This window comes from Montipora capricornis, chromosome 13 (genome assembly GCF_036669925.1).
Source record: "Montipora capricornis isolate CH-2021 chromosome 13, ASM3666992v2, whole genome shotgun sequence".
In the NCBI taxonomy this organism is placed as follows: domain Eukaryota; kingdom Metazoa; phylum Cnidaria; class Anthozoa; order Scleractinia; family Acroporidae; genus Montipora; species Montipora capricornis.
In genome coordinates this window covers 3,832,746-3,845,245 of record NC_090895.1, presented here as the reverse complement: position 1 = coordinate 3,845,245, position 12,500 = coordinate 3,832,746, and the positions used below count along the sequence as shown (strand labels likewise).

At 40.0% G+C, this 12,500-nt stretch overlaps 1 protein-coding gene across 3 annotated transcripts in view; it reads right to left on the bottom strand.

Annotated features, from left to right (window-relative positions):
- Nucleotides 1–6,410: 6,410 nt before the first annotated feature.
- LOC138029719 (fibroblast growth factor receptor 4-like) overlaps nt 6,411–12,500 on the bottom strand; it is a 94,560-nt gene continuing 88,470 nt past the window's right edge. For all 3 annotated transcript variants that reach the window (XM_068877477.1, XM_068877474.1, XM_068877476.1), the window contains 8 exons: nt 12,152–12,262; nt 10,884–11,074; nt 9,957–10,079; nt 9,738–9,808; nt 9,548–9,588; nt 8,830–8,926; nt 8,250–8,349; nt 6,411–7,517 (listed from right to left, as the gene is read on the bottom strand). In XM_068877477.1, coding sequence (XP_068733578.1) covers nt 7,452–7,517; nt 8,250–8,349; nt 8,830–8,926; nt 9,548–9,588; nt 9,738–9,808; nt 9,957–10,079; nt 10,884–11,074; nt 12,152–12,262 — 800 coding nt within the window. In that variant the 3' untranslated portion in view covers nt 6,411–7,451. The remainder of the gene's footprint in view (nt 7,518–8,249; nt 8,350–8,829; nt 8,927–9,547; nt 9,589–9,737; nt 9,809–9,956; nt 10,080–10,883; nt 11,075–12,151; nt 12,263–12,500) is intronic.

Genomic DNA, 12,500 nt, shown 5'->3' with positions numbered 1-12,500 from the left:
CTCGTCTTTTGCCGGAATTGCACTGACTAAAAAGAAATATTTGAATAAGATGTGTATATTTGAAGTATGGGTTTTTAGACGAAAGGGAGAAGTGACTCACTCTTTTTTTGGACAATTTAAACAATTATCTCTTATAGACACCTTAAAAATTCTGGTGGCCTCACATTCAGATGGTGGTGCAGCGCTTAGTAGAGTATTGCACCGGCATAGCAGAGGTCGTGGGTTCCAATCCCGTTGAAGGTATCTGAACAATATTATTGTTTAAATTGTGCGGAGATGTACGAGGATCACACATCTCTTTCATTAAAAAAGGATTTCTCAATTAGTAATTCTCGGTTTTCACATGACGTCACGACCGCCATGTTGGTGTCCCTAAACAAAGAAAAGGCGGCCATGTTGGTGCCCACACCAAATCCTCCGGGAATTTAACTCTATTATTACGGAAACGCTTTTGTTTTCGTTGAAAAACATGGCTGTTGATCACGTGAGTGAAAACCAGCAATTATCCTTTTGAAGTAACTTAAAACAACCACGAGTATTTGAAGAACCAAATTATTAGTGAAATTCCAAAGCGTGCACCTTTCTTCACGATTCTCGCCAATGAAACAACTGACGTTTCGAATACTGAACAGCTTTGCATATCAATTCGATTTGTTGGTGAAACTTGTAGCATACACGAAGAATTTCTTGGATTTGTACGTTTGGCATGGACGACAGGTGAATCTGTGGCAACATCGATCCTCGAGCGCTCCAAACGTGGTCATTAGATGTGAAAAATTGCGGATGGACAAGGATATAATGGAGCATTTAGTATGCCCTCGGCTGCAAGCATTTACGAGACAAAAGAGCCCCAAAGCAGTCCATACGTACTGCAATGCACACTGCCTGAATCTCGCTATTGTACATTCATGTGATATTCCAATGATAAGAAACATGATAGGAACACTTAAGGAAATATTTCTAAAAGCACGAGCTGTTAGAAGCGCTTTCTCGCACTCGCTGGGTGAAGAGGCATGAGGCGTTCGAGGTATTTAACAGCCTTTTCAGAGCAATTGTCAAGACATTCGAAGTAATTGCAAATGGAGCGTTTTACCTTGACGAGTACGGATCCTGGAAATGGGACCAGGAAACGGACACAAAGGCGAACGGTTTTCTGACAGCCGTAACTCAGTTCCAGTTCATAGTAACGGTGATCACAGTAATGAAGTGTTTGTCTGTCCTCAAACCACTAGGCTTACACCCAGGATGGCTCTGTGAAATCAGATCTGAAAGCTATCGGAGAGCAGCTCGAGGTTCACTTCAATCGGTGGTACGAAGCAAGCGTTGAACAAGGCAAAGACGTCCATGTTGAACCCGCACTTCCAAGAATTGCCAAAAGACAGCGACATCGAGATAATGTTCCACTTGTCACACCTGTTCAGTACTTTCAACGTTCACTGTGCATTCCACTGTTGGACCACCTTATAGCCTATATGGACACGTACGCCAGTGAAATCCAGATGAATGTCTCCAAACTGATGTGTTTGGTACCTGAAGTATTGGTCAGCTCAAGTGACGCCACAATTGATGCAGCGATTCAGTTTTATCGAGATGATTTGGGATACGTTGAGCTTGTCCGTTGGCGTTGCAAATGGTCAGAAGTGGCTGACAAATCGAGTCTTCCAAAAAAGTGCCTATTTTCCTTCCCAACATAAATGTCCTACTTCGCATTCTTTGCACATAACCAAGAGAAAATGAGGGGACAGAGAGGGAGGCTCAAGGCGTTGGCCGGGATATATCATGTCCACGAAAGTTATTTTTAGACGAGCGGAAGTCTTTGTTCTAGGGGAAGTCTGTCTTCCGAGACGTCCGCATGCAGTCTTGCTTAGCTCTCATGTTCTTAGTGAAAAGAGAAAATGATGGCGCACGTGGAAGACTGATGAATATATATTTTCTTTCAAACATCGGACCGAGGTTGGCCTGCATGCGGACGTCTCGGAAGACTTCCGCTCGTCTAAAAATAACTTTCGTGGACATGACATATCCCAAGGGCTGGACCGGGAGCCTCCTTCTCTGTCCCCTCATTTTCTCTTGACATAACCTGTTACTTCCGCAGAGTGCAAAAGGTCTTTTAAGAAGTATAATGACTACAAATAGACAGTCAGGTCTGGCGATGATGAACATCCGCTATGGCAGAGCGATTGACATTGATGTGATCATCAATATCTTTGGCACTCGTCATCCACGCCGCCTTTTCCTAAAAGATATTTTGACAGACGAGAAATTTGGAGCAATTTATGTTTCGTGGAACTTGACTACTAGCTAGAAGCTTTTTGTAGGCTTTTCCTGCCCACTATACTCTCACTGCTCATCCGAAAAATGTAACATTAACTAAAACACGGCATGGAGGTCGACATGACAAATTAAGCTTTTTTTCCAAACCAGAGGTCAGTTCGTTTACGCATGCGCAGTTGATCTGAGAACGGGCGCGAGGAAGGGCGAGGAAACACCTTCGATGGAAACAACAGTTCGTGTGGTGACTTTAGCTTGTGAGTGGGTTTTCTTGTCAGCTCATGATATGATGACGTCAGTTACCGGAAGTAACATTTCATTTCTTTAGCAACGCGTGAAAAATCCGTCTGTGGGCCTTAATTTCAGGAAATCCTTTGACGTGGTACCGCACTCCTGCGTGGAGCTCCTTTGAGTCGCTGATAACATGATAAGATTCCTGCGAAGCAGCATGGAAGGCTGGAGAACAGAGCTAACACCCGGAGGTCAAACTGGGTGAAGTAGACATTAAACGTGGAATTCTTCAGAGAGATGGTTTGTCACCTCTCCTTTTTGCACCGTCATTAATGAGGTCATTAATACCACTTACACTCCGACGCTCTAGGGAAGATGAAAGGTGATTGCGACTTTGGAAATGGTAAAGGGATTATTAATCACTTGTTTTTCATGGACGACCTCAAGCTGTACGGACAGTGGGAACAAGGTAGAGATGAAAAAGAAGTTTGGAATTTTCAAATGCGCTGTAATGATCATTAAAAGAGGAAAGCCTCACCGCTGCGATGGCATCCGCTTACCGGATGATAAACAATTGAGAAAATTATTGGGAGAAGAAGAAGAAGGATGTTAGTCCCTTGGGGTCCTTGAGGCGGACGATATTAAAGACAAGGTCGACATAAAAGACTCAGTTCGTAATTAAGGAGTACGGCTTCCGACGTGTGAGAATGATCCTTAATTCAACTTAATGGCGGTATACTATTAAGGCAATCAATTCAAGAGCTTCCACTGTTTTAAGATCATCGATTGAGGAAGGAAAAATAAACCTGCTGCACGAGCGACACGCATTTCAGTGCATTTTTTTGCCGTAGTCCACTAAACGTGAAATCAGCAACTTTCAGGTTTTGACGACAGCGTGAGCATACAATAGAAAATCGTTCACTTTTTGTGTTCACTTTAGAACCGTTCCTAAAATCCAGTTTTATAATAATTGGCCCCTATTGTTGAACAAAATGGAATAATTGCGAAGTAGTTACGATAGGCCGAGCGCCTAGCCGGCTGCACAGCTCCTTGGTCCGACTTCGGTGAGCTCCGTCCTTAGCAATTCAGTCTCCGACTACGAGTAAGGGCGATTAGCAGGTCAGATATTATTATTATTATTATTATTATTATTATTATTATTATTATTATTATTATTATTATTATTATTATTATTATCATCATTATATTAGGTAGCTTAAGCAACGGCGACGGCAACGAGAACCTCATCTCAAAATTTAAATTCGCGTTATTGCATTTACTTAGTGACTAATTCATTTAATATGAGAAGGGTGCGGTAGTTCCTCAAAAATGACACTCGTCTGAGCGGCACTTAAACGAAAATTATCCTCAAGTGCTGACGTTCTTGATAACACCTCAAAGTCGGCTATTTCACGTTGTCTTGTTTTGCTGACGACGGCAAAGAAATGGACAAAAGTGAAAAAACGCACGTGCAGGGCGTGCAAAGGTGTTGTTTTTGACAGCTAAATATACTTTGTCGTCGCTGATGTTGCCGTTGTCCTTGCTAAAACTCCCAAGTAGGGACCTCAAGCAAGTACGACGACGACGGTTACGAAACATTCCTCGAAAAAACAGAACTTCGTGCTATTATAACAACTCTGGGATTATTCCAAGTCATTTCCAAGGGAAAATGTGTACAAACTTCCAGGAATAAAATTGGTAAGAATGGTGTAGAGTTTTGGAGATAAAAATCAAAAATTTATCATGGGGTGTTCGCGTCCTCCACAAAACCTCAGATTTTGTCATTTCACTTCGTTGGACAAAAATAATACCATTTAAAACGCATGTGCGGAGTGTACATCGTATTTGTTCATTAACTAAACCCATTATTTTCTGGCGTTCTCGCTTTCCTTGACATCATTGTTGCTTTAAGCTTTCAAATGACGTACGTGTAAATGACCATATTTCAGGTTTCGTGTAGGACACGAGCACCTGATGAAAAAAATTCATTCAAATGTTATCCCCAAACATCCACACCCCTAGTCATAGCAATTGTATTCTTGGAATATTGGTACACACTCTCTATGCCGAATAACTTGGGAGTGATCGCGAAATTATTTACAGCATCATAAAATGATTTATTTAGATAACGCTCATGTAGCCGCCATCGTCGTTAGAGATTTACGACGGCGATGTGGACGGCAGCGCCAATGCACAATAGTATTTGATGAACAAAATAAGGTCTCTGACGGTGCGTTTTGAAGTTTTGTTCATTCCTTTCTCGTTCTCTGCTCATCTTGGACATGTTACGTCTAAACAGCAGAAAAACACAAAAGCAAAACAGCGAATTTTATTTTCTTTTTTTTTTCCCATCGGGCGCGTTTAGTCACCCAATGTCGTGTTCAGCAACCTGGCTTTGTTTTCAGTTTGCCATCTTTCATGCTTATAGAAATTTTATTAACATCTTTCCCTTTGTTAGGAGGTCAAGGACTTGATCGGTATATAGTTGTTGTTGATTACTTAAGCATCCTTTTTTTTTCTTCACTTCTTCACATCTGTTCTCCCTCCCTTTTTCCAAAGAGCAATTATTCCACTCGTCCCAGAGGAGGAGCGGGAAGCTCGTTCCAGGGGGAAGGGGTGGGAAAAGACCACTTTTTTTCTCGAGAGTGTGGAGCCTTCTCTAAAAGAGCTAGAGTGTTGCTAAGCCTACCACATTTTCAATTACCGGAAATTAATATATTTTTTTAAGAAAAAACTTGCGTAAAATTGGTAATTGCTTTTATCGTGAAATGTGAGGCACAGAATTTGATTAATGCATAAAGCTACAAGGTCGAGGTTCATTTGACGTAAAATATTACAAAGAATGATTTTAAAATGATTGTTCTACTTTTTCCTTTCAGACCACGTGCACTTGGAAAAGCTAAAGACGTACCAATGTTTCAAATGCAAATGTGACCTTTTTTTTTTTTTTTTTTTCATTTTCAGGATCGTTGCAGGTCATCGTTGTACCTTTTTGAAGATAACCCAAAAACCCTCAATTAGCCTAACCCTTAGACCTAAAACCAATTTTAGGCCTAGACTTTGCCAAATGAAGGGTCTTTTAAATATGTTTGAAGGATTTTACAATAAAATATGCTTTTTTGTACAGTTTAATAATTTATTATGTAAAACACAACGATTTTATTTTGCTGTGCGTCTGTTCAATAATTAGGGAGCTTACGCAAGGACGACGGCGACGACAATAGGGCCGTCTATACGAGAGAAAATAAGCCGCGGCTAACTCTGGCGGCGGCTTACGTAAGCCGCGAACACCCCGTATAAATGGTACAAAATCTACGTTCACGGCTTTCTGAAGCCGCGGCTTATCCTGGCCGGGGAGTTTATACTCGTATGAATAGTTCCTTTCGCGGCTTACGTAAGCCGCGGCCAGAGTTAGGCGCGGCTTATTTTCTCTCGTATAAACGGCACTAATGAGAACGTCGTCTAAAAATACTATTTCCCGTTATTGTAATAATGTCGTTACAATCCCAAGTCGTTCGGAACGAAAAGTGTGTATCAACATTGCGGGAATAAAATTGGCATGAACACTGTGGTTGTTTGGGGATAAAATCATGTTTCATCATGTTCTCATGTCCTGTACACAACCTGCAATGTGCTCATTTCTCGTTGTTGTCAGGACGAGGTCGGTAAAGAATTGCACCAACATGAAAAACGCACGTTGAGGGCGTGCAGAGTTTTTGTTTTTTTCTAGTTAGAGCTATTGTTGTGTGGCGTTCTCGTAGCCGTCGTCGTCTCCTTGCGTAAGCTCCGTATTGATCACAAAAGACGTTTTTTGCTCTTACCACATTAATTGACGTCTTCTGTGATTTATTACTGAACAGATACACGGCAACATGGAATCTATTTGTTAACAAGAACACAATTCTAAACAACTTAAAAATACCCGAGTTTATTTCCGTTTACACGTCTTATAAAAAGTAAAACCTTTCTTCTACAATTGTACTGCCTAAGACTTCTTGTAATTGTTAAAAGAGCGAGTTTCCGTTTCGGATAAGCCTTAGCTAAGGTAAATCAGTTAATGGGTGTGTCAAAAGAGCTATTGCTCCAAGAAGGAATCTTGTATATTTACAAATTAAGTGTTGTCTAATGCTCCATTCACACCAAACCTTAAACATGTTTTAAACATGTTTAGTTAAACACGGTTTCAAAGGGGGTATCTTTTTAAATCATGTTTACTGACTTTTGTCGACTACGAATTTATCACAGATAAAAGCATGTGTTGAAACAAACCTGAATGTCATGTGAAAGCCAGTCCTACATTTTTCTGTGACTTATTTTTATTTTGTTAAACCCAGTTTAATTAGGCATGTCTTGTTGGTGTGAATGGGGTATAAAATGTGCTTTATGGTATTCCTTGGTGATATGTCCATTGGGCGTTTAAGGGACCTTAACGCCCTGTAATCAAGAAAAAGCTTCGTACATACGACCAAATGTTTCATATCACTTCGATTACCTACTAAAATTCTCCAACGTTTTTTTCCTTTAGTTCTTAAGTGCAGCTGGCCAAAATGTTCTTAACGGTCAAAATAAATCCATTCGTCGTAGCTAAAAATTACAATTTCCAAATTTCTCCTCGAAATTTCACATTTTATGCGTCTTAGAAATTGCGACAAGTTAACAAAAATTAGCAGCCATTTTTCCCACAACTGCGCTACTTCGAAGCAAGGGTCCTATCCATGATCCCTAGTTCCTGTTTTCACATAATAGATGTATTGCAACTATCCGAGGAGCACGAAAAACCTGCCTCTTAAAGAGACTAATCAATTTAAGTAAATCAATTAAAATGAAATTTAGATGTTGATTCACTTTGGATTATTTGAAAGGGGGAAATTTCTCATCAAAGTCAAGTGTGAGGTCGAAATGATTAAAGTTCCTTTTGAAAAACAGAAGAGTTAAGGTTGCTTTTTATTTTATGCGTTCAAGTCCTCCAAATTTGCGTACAGTTCATTGTTGTAAATATGCATGTTGAGCAGCCTCTGCAAAAGGAATAAAAAAGCACATATTGAAAGATGCTTTTCTTTTTCGATTTAGTTCACAAAATTACATCACAAAAGATCTCCTCCTCCCCCCCCCCCCCCCCCTCTTTGTTCCAAACAAGAAGTTATACGTCCCATACATCTCTCACCCCTTGCTGCCACCTGTTCGAACCACTTAATGACGTCAAGGTGACCATACTGCTATTCCGTTAGACAGAGAAACTGCAGCCATTTTGTGGTCCAAAGTGACCATAAAAAACACCATCTTTTTCGACTAGGTTTACCCTTTTTGTTTAATTAAGCAAAGCAACATGGCTGTCGGTCCAGTGAGTGAAAATGCTTCGTTATGACTCGTCCGGTTTGTGTTCACAATTTTGTGATGCATCGACCAAAGTGCTTTTGTCACTTACGTATTTAACTCACTTGAAATTACGCAGCAAAAACGAGCACTGAATTAAAGTATCATCCACGCTCTACGCTCCAGTAAGGTCTACACGTTCAAATTGAAGGACCACTCAGTAGTGCCTTCAGTTGATACTGGGCCATGCGTCTGAGGCTATTACGTAAAAAAGTCACAGCTTGGCGATATTTTCTTTGTCTCATAATTCTTAAGGAGAAGTTTAATACAAATTAAAAAAATATTGATAAATGCCCATAAAGCTGCTGAATCAACGCACAGGACATATAGAAGTTGGCTATTGGCTTGCATTAAAATTTTATAAAGAATCTGACCTTGTGCTGGTTTTCCATTCCTTTTAGCTGTTGTGTTAAATCAGCAAATGACGGTCTTGCTTCAGGTTCATTTTGCCAGCAATTTATCATGATTTGATACCTTGGGAATAATTTCATTACACTGTTACCTTACTGTGTCTCAAGCATAAGTCGTATTGAATTAAATTTTATTTATTAAGCTAACTGAAGGTTTTGAATGCAAATGTCAAGGGCATCCAAGTTTGAGACTGGAATACGCAATTTTACAATATTATTTTCGGTCATCATTGTCGTTTGAGGCAAAATACTGACCTTCACCTTACCTGGTGTTGGCGTCGCAAAGTGACCCTATTATCATAACATCAACTTTTTTTACTTTGCATACATGTCATAATGTGACACTTGGTGTCTACTTAAGCCTAACTTCATGTATTACTTTATGGTTACGGTTCTGGTTAAGGTCTTGCAGATAGTTCAAATGAAAGAAGTGTGCTATGAGCTAAAAGGTACTTCGCAGTTGGCGAACGATTATTTTTCCACATTAAACTTTCTTTGGGTCGTTTTCGTTGAACTAAATGACGTAAAACAGCATTTTTCTTACAAGTCATTGTCCACGTGTTGTGGTTTCGGCATCCTGTAACCTTGCTGAAGCAAACTTGCAATTTTCTTGCTATCCATCCGTGGATATGGAGAACCACCTGGTAAAAAAATAGAGAAGGAAATCTTTTCCCGCACCTACCATCCCTGTTAACTTCCCATCCACTGCTAACGCATTTATGACTTAGATTAGGATACCATTGAATCCTAATTCCCTACTCTGAGTCTGTGTATGGGAAATATTCTAGTTAGTCTAATCCTGCTTTCTCTAAGTTGATTCTCAGAGCGAATCTTCCGAGCAAATCTGAATACCTATCCTCAAGAGGGCACTTGACACGCAATTTTGACATCCAACACGAAGTGTCCCTGCCTTTGCTACCTATTTCTAATAATGAAGTAAGGGTAAAGGTTAGAGTTATTTGAGTTCAGGGTAAATGCAACAGTTTATCGTTACCTGAGGAGCAGTATTTGAGGGACACTTCGAGGCGTTAATTGTCTAGTATTCCGAGACACAAGTGATGTTGAAGTCATAGAAAAGAGCAAGGGGACACTTCGTGACGCTTATTGAAATCCGCGTGCCTCTAATTAGGTGAAGTTCTGAACATATCAAGTGGCCCATTTGCAAGATGCAACGTCGAATCCAAAATCAGAATTTTACAGTACGTGAAGATATGATCTCGAAGAGTGTAAAGCAGCAAACTATTGCATGCACAGATTCTTACCTACGGTAAAGATCTCGTAAAGAACAACTCCATAACTCCATCTGTTAAAAAAATGAAATCATCACAGACTTATCATTTTGTACATTCAAATTTAAGGTCATGCATGGTCGAATGGCAGGTGAACTCGATTTTAGACGAAATATCGCTTCTCAAACTTCAAGTTGAAGCGAAAACGAGTAAGTCTACTTACACGTCACTCTTTGTGGTGTATTTTCCATAAAGCAGCGATTCATATGCTGTCCACTTAACTGGTAAACGACCCTGGCAGTTGAAGATAAAAAACAGAATGGATTATACTTAATCGTTTTATGGTTACGACTTGGAACAAAAAACACGGCATCTGAAGTTCACTTATCAAGTTGTAAGCTTGTCGAGTTTCCTATACTTTCTTATGTTCTAGTTTTGTTACCCTTGTCTTTCTTTCATAAATGCTCTCCTGTTGCACATCTCTAGCCATTCCAAAGTCTGTTACTTTGCAAGTCTCTGTTTCCCCAACCAGCACATTGCGAGCTGCAAGATCTCGGTGAATGATCTGAAGTGAAGCATTTTTCACATTATTGGTTAGTTGCAATAAATTTGACAGTGAAAAAAAAAACATTGAGCGGTTGCGGGTATAGCAGTTTCTTTGACAACGTTAATGACATTTACCATGACACAAGCAATGGCAAGTATCAGTGTCACTGGAGAAGTGGAAGTGGCGATGCCGGATCCAGTGATAATGGCAATGACAGGCACATAAGCAGGTGTGACGACGACAGCAGCAACGATAATAGAATTAACAATAGCATTGGCAATATGCAATTGCAACACATTATGACAATAACAACTGCTGATAACAGATGCTTGTTGCTCTTTATGAGGCTTATACTAATGACTCCATAAACAAGAGTAATATCATATTATATCTTTCTTTACCCTTGCATTTTTAGATAATCATGGTGTAGCTAGTATCTCCAAGCATTTATCCTCCCAACCATGATATACCACAGTGGACAGACCAAAACACCGGGAATTCCATGTCCTGCTCTTGCTGAATAGTGTGTGGTGTGTTCTTTTACGTCCCACATGGTTATAAACATTGAAGAGTTGTAAGACAGGGCCTATGGTTTATCGTCCTAATCCGAGAATACTAGAGAGTTTAACCATTTCCAGATGTCATCAGAAAGGCAGCACTTCCTCCTCAGTTAATTAAAGACCCTGAGTGTTGGTATGGCCGGAGTTTTGATCCCTCACAGTAGTTTGGAGCTAAACCAGCTGAGCCAACTGGTATGTGCTATACAAACTGCTAACTTTGTTTGCTGTATTAACTACTGAAAGCCATTACATTCATACTTGCCTTTCTTAAAGATAAGTAGTTCATTCCATCAGCGATTTGCCAAGCAAATTTCATCAGCTGTTGCGACGTCAGACTGGTTTGAGGTTTGATATCCGGGTCTTTGTAGTAAGTGTCATTCAATCCGCGGCTCTTTCTCAGGTAACCCAACAGATCACCATAAGGGACAAACTCGATCAGCACCAATAGGGGATCTATGAGAAATATTATGACGTTTATTCAACTGGCATTATCTCTGTCGGTCCTTTTGTTTGTCCACGAACAATTCTCTCATCTCCTCTGCTCTACGCTTGACTAGGTGTGTGATTCCGTCATGTTATGTTGCCTGCGAGTGTTTTAATTTTAGGACGATTTGACTAGTTTCACTGAATAAAACAGAATAAAATTCAATTATTTCTATGAGTCTTCATTCGGAATGCTAAAATGCAGCAATTGACTACGGTCAGTCCAGTGTCTTCGTGATGCCAAGGGTTAGCTTTGCTTATAAAAAGAAATGACAAATCAGTTTTTAGGTCAACCGCAACATTCCATAATATATTCGCACTCTATCCAACTAATTTCCCAAGCCATTGTTTACCGGAGCGTTTTATTGGCCTGGTTTTATCTGTCTTGTAAAAGCTCTTATTCCAACTAAAGATGACGATGGATTTCCTTTAAAAGCCGCGTACTGGTAATTTAACAAACGTCTTTAATAAGTAGACAACGGAAGTATGGACACTTATTGGCATAAAATTTCAAAAACTCATTTAATAATTATTGATCAAAACAGCCTATCAGACCACCAAAAAAATGTGGCACGCGCCTGAGCGTTTACAAACTGATAAAGCATTCTTCATTTGAATTTTTTATATAAAGCATAATGATAAAGCTTAGGTTCTTTTTCTAGTATGCTACTGTTCTCCACCCACCGTTTAAATTTGAACCTTTGTTCCGACACACTTTCTGTGGAGTGCTCTTGAAACCGTTCAATAAACCCACAGGTCGTGCTTTTTCGGGTCTAAGATTAACAACTCGGCCTCGCCTCATGGTTTAAAACCCGATAAAACACTTCTGCTCGGTTTTGAAACAGAACTGTAGACTGAACAATTCGCACTTTGGCAAGTTGTAAATGGGCTTCTCGTTATGATTGGAACTACTATGCAATATCCTATTGTGATGCTGAGAAGAGATTTAGGTGGGAACTGTTTTGGTTTGGAACAAGTGAGCATTCATAGAGAAGAGCTCTTTTTCTACAGCAGCAGCATCATAGTATAATTCATAGATGCATTTACCACTTTCAGTGACGCATCCCAATAGTTTGATAACGTGTGGATGAGGCTTGAGGGTCTTCATCAGATCAAGTTCGGATTTCAAGTCTCTCTTATCTGACTCAGGAGCGTTAGCTAAATCAAATAAGCATAAAAAACAAAGGTAAATTCGCATTAGTTATACTCCGTGTACCTGCCATCAGGGCTCATTCTTGTCTTCGTGCGTTCGAGGTCAAATTCGAGTAATTGCTAAACACAAAGGTGTTAGAAATCGCAGAAAATCTCTCCCAAAGTACGCAGTAGTCATATTCGCGGATTACACATGTTTGTTCTCTACACAACGAAGGACTGTCCGTTTGTTCCTAAACCAAAG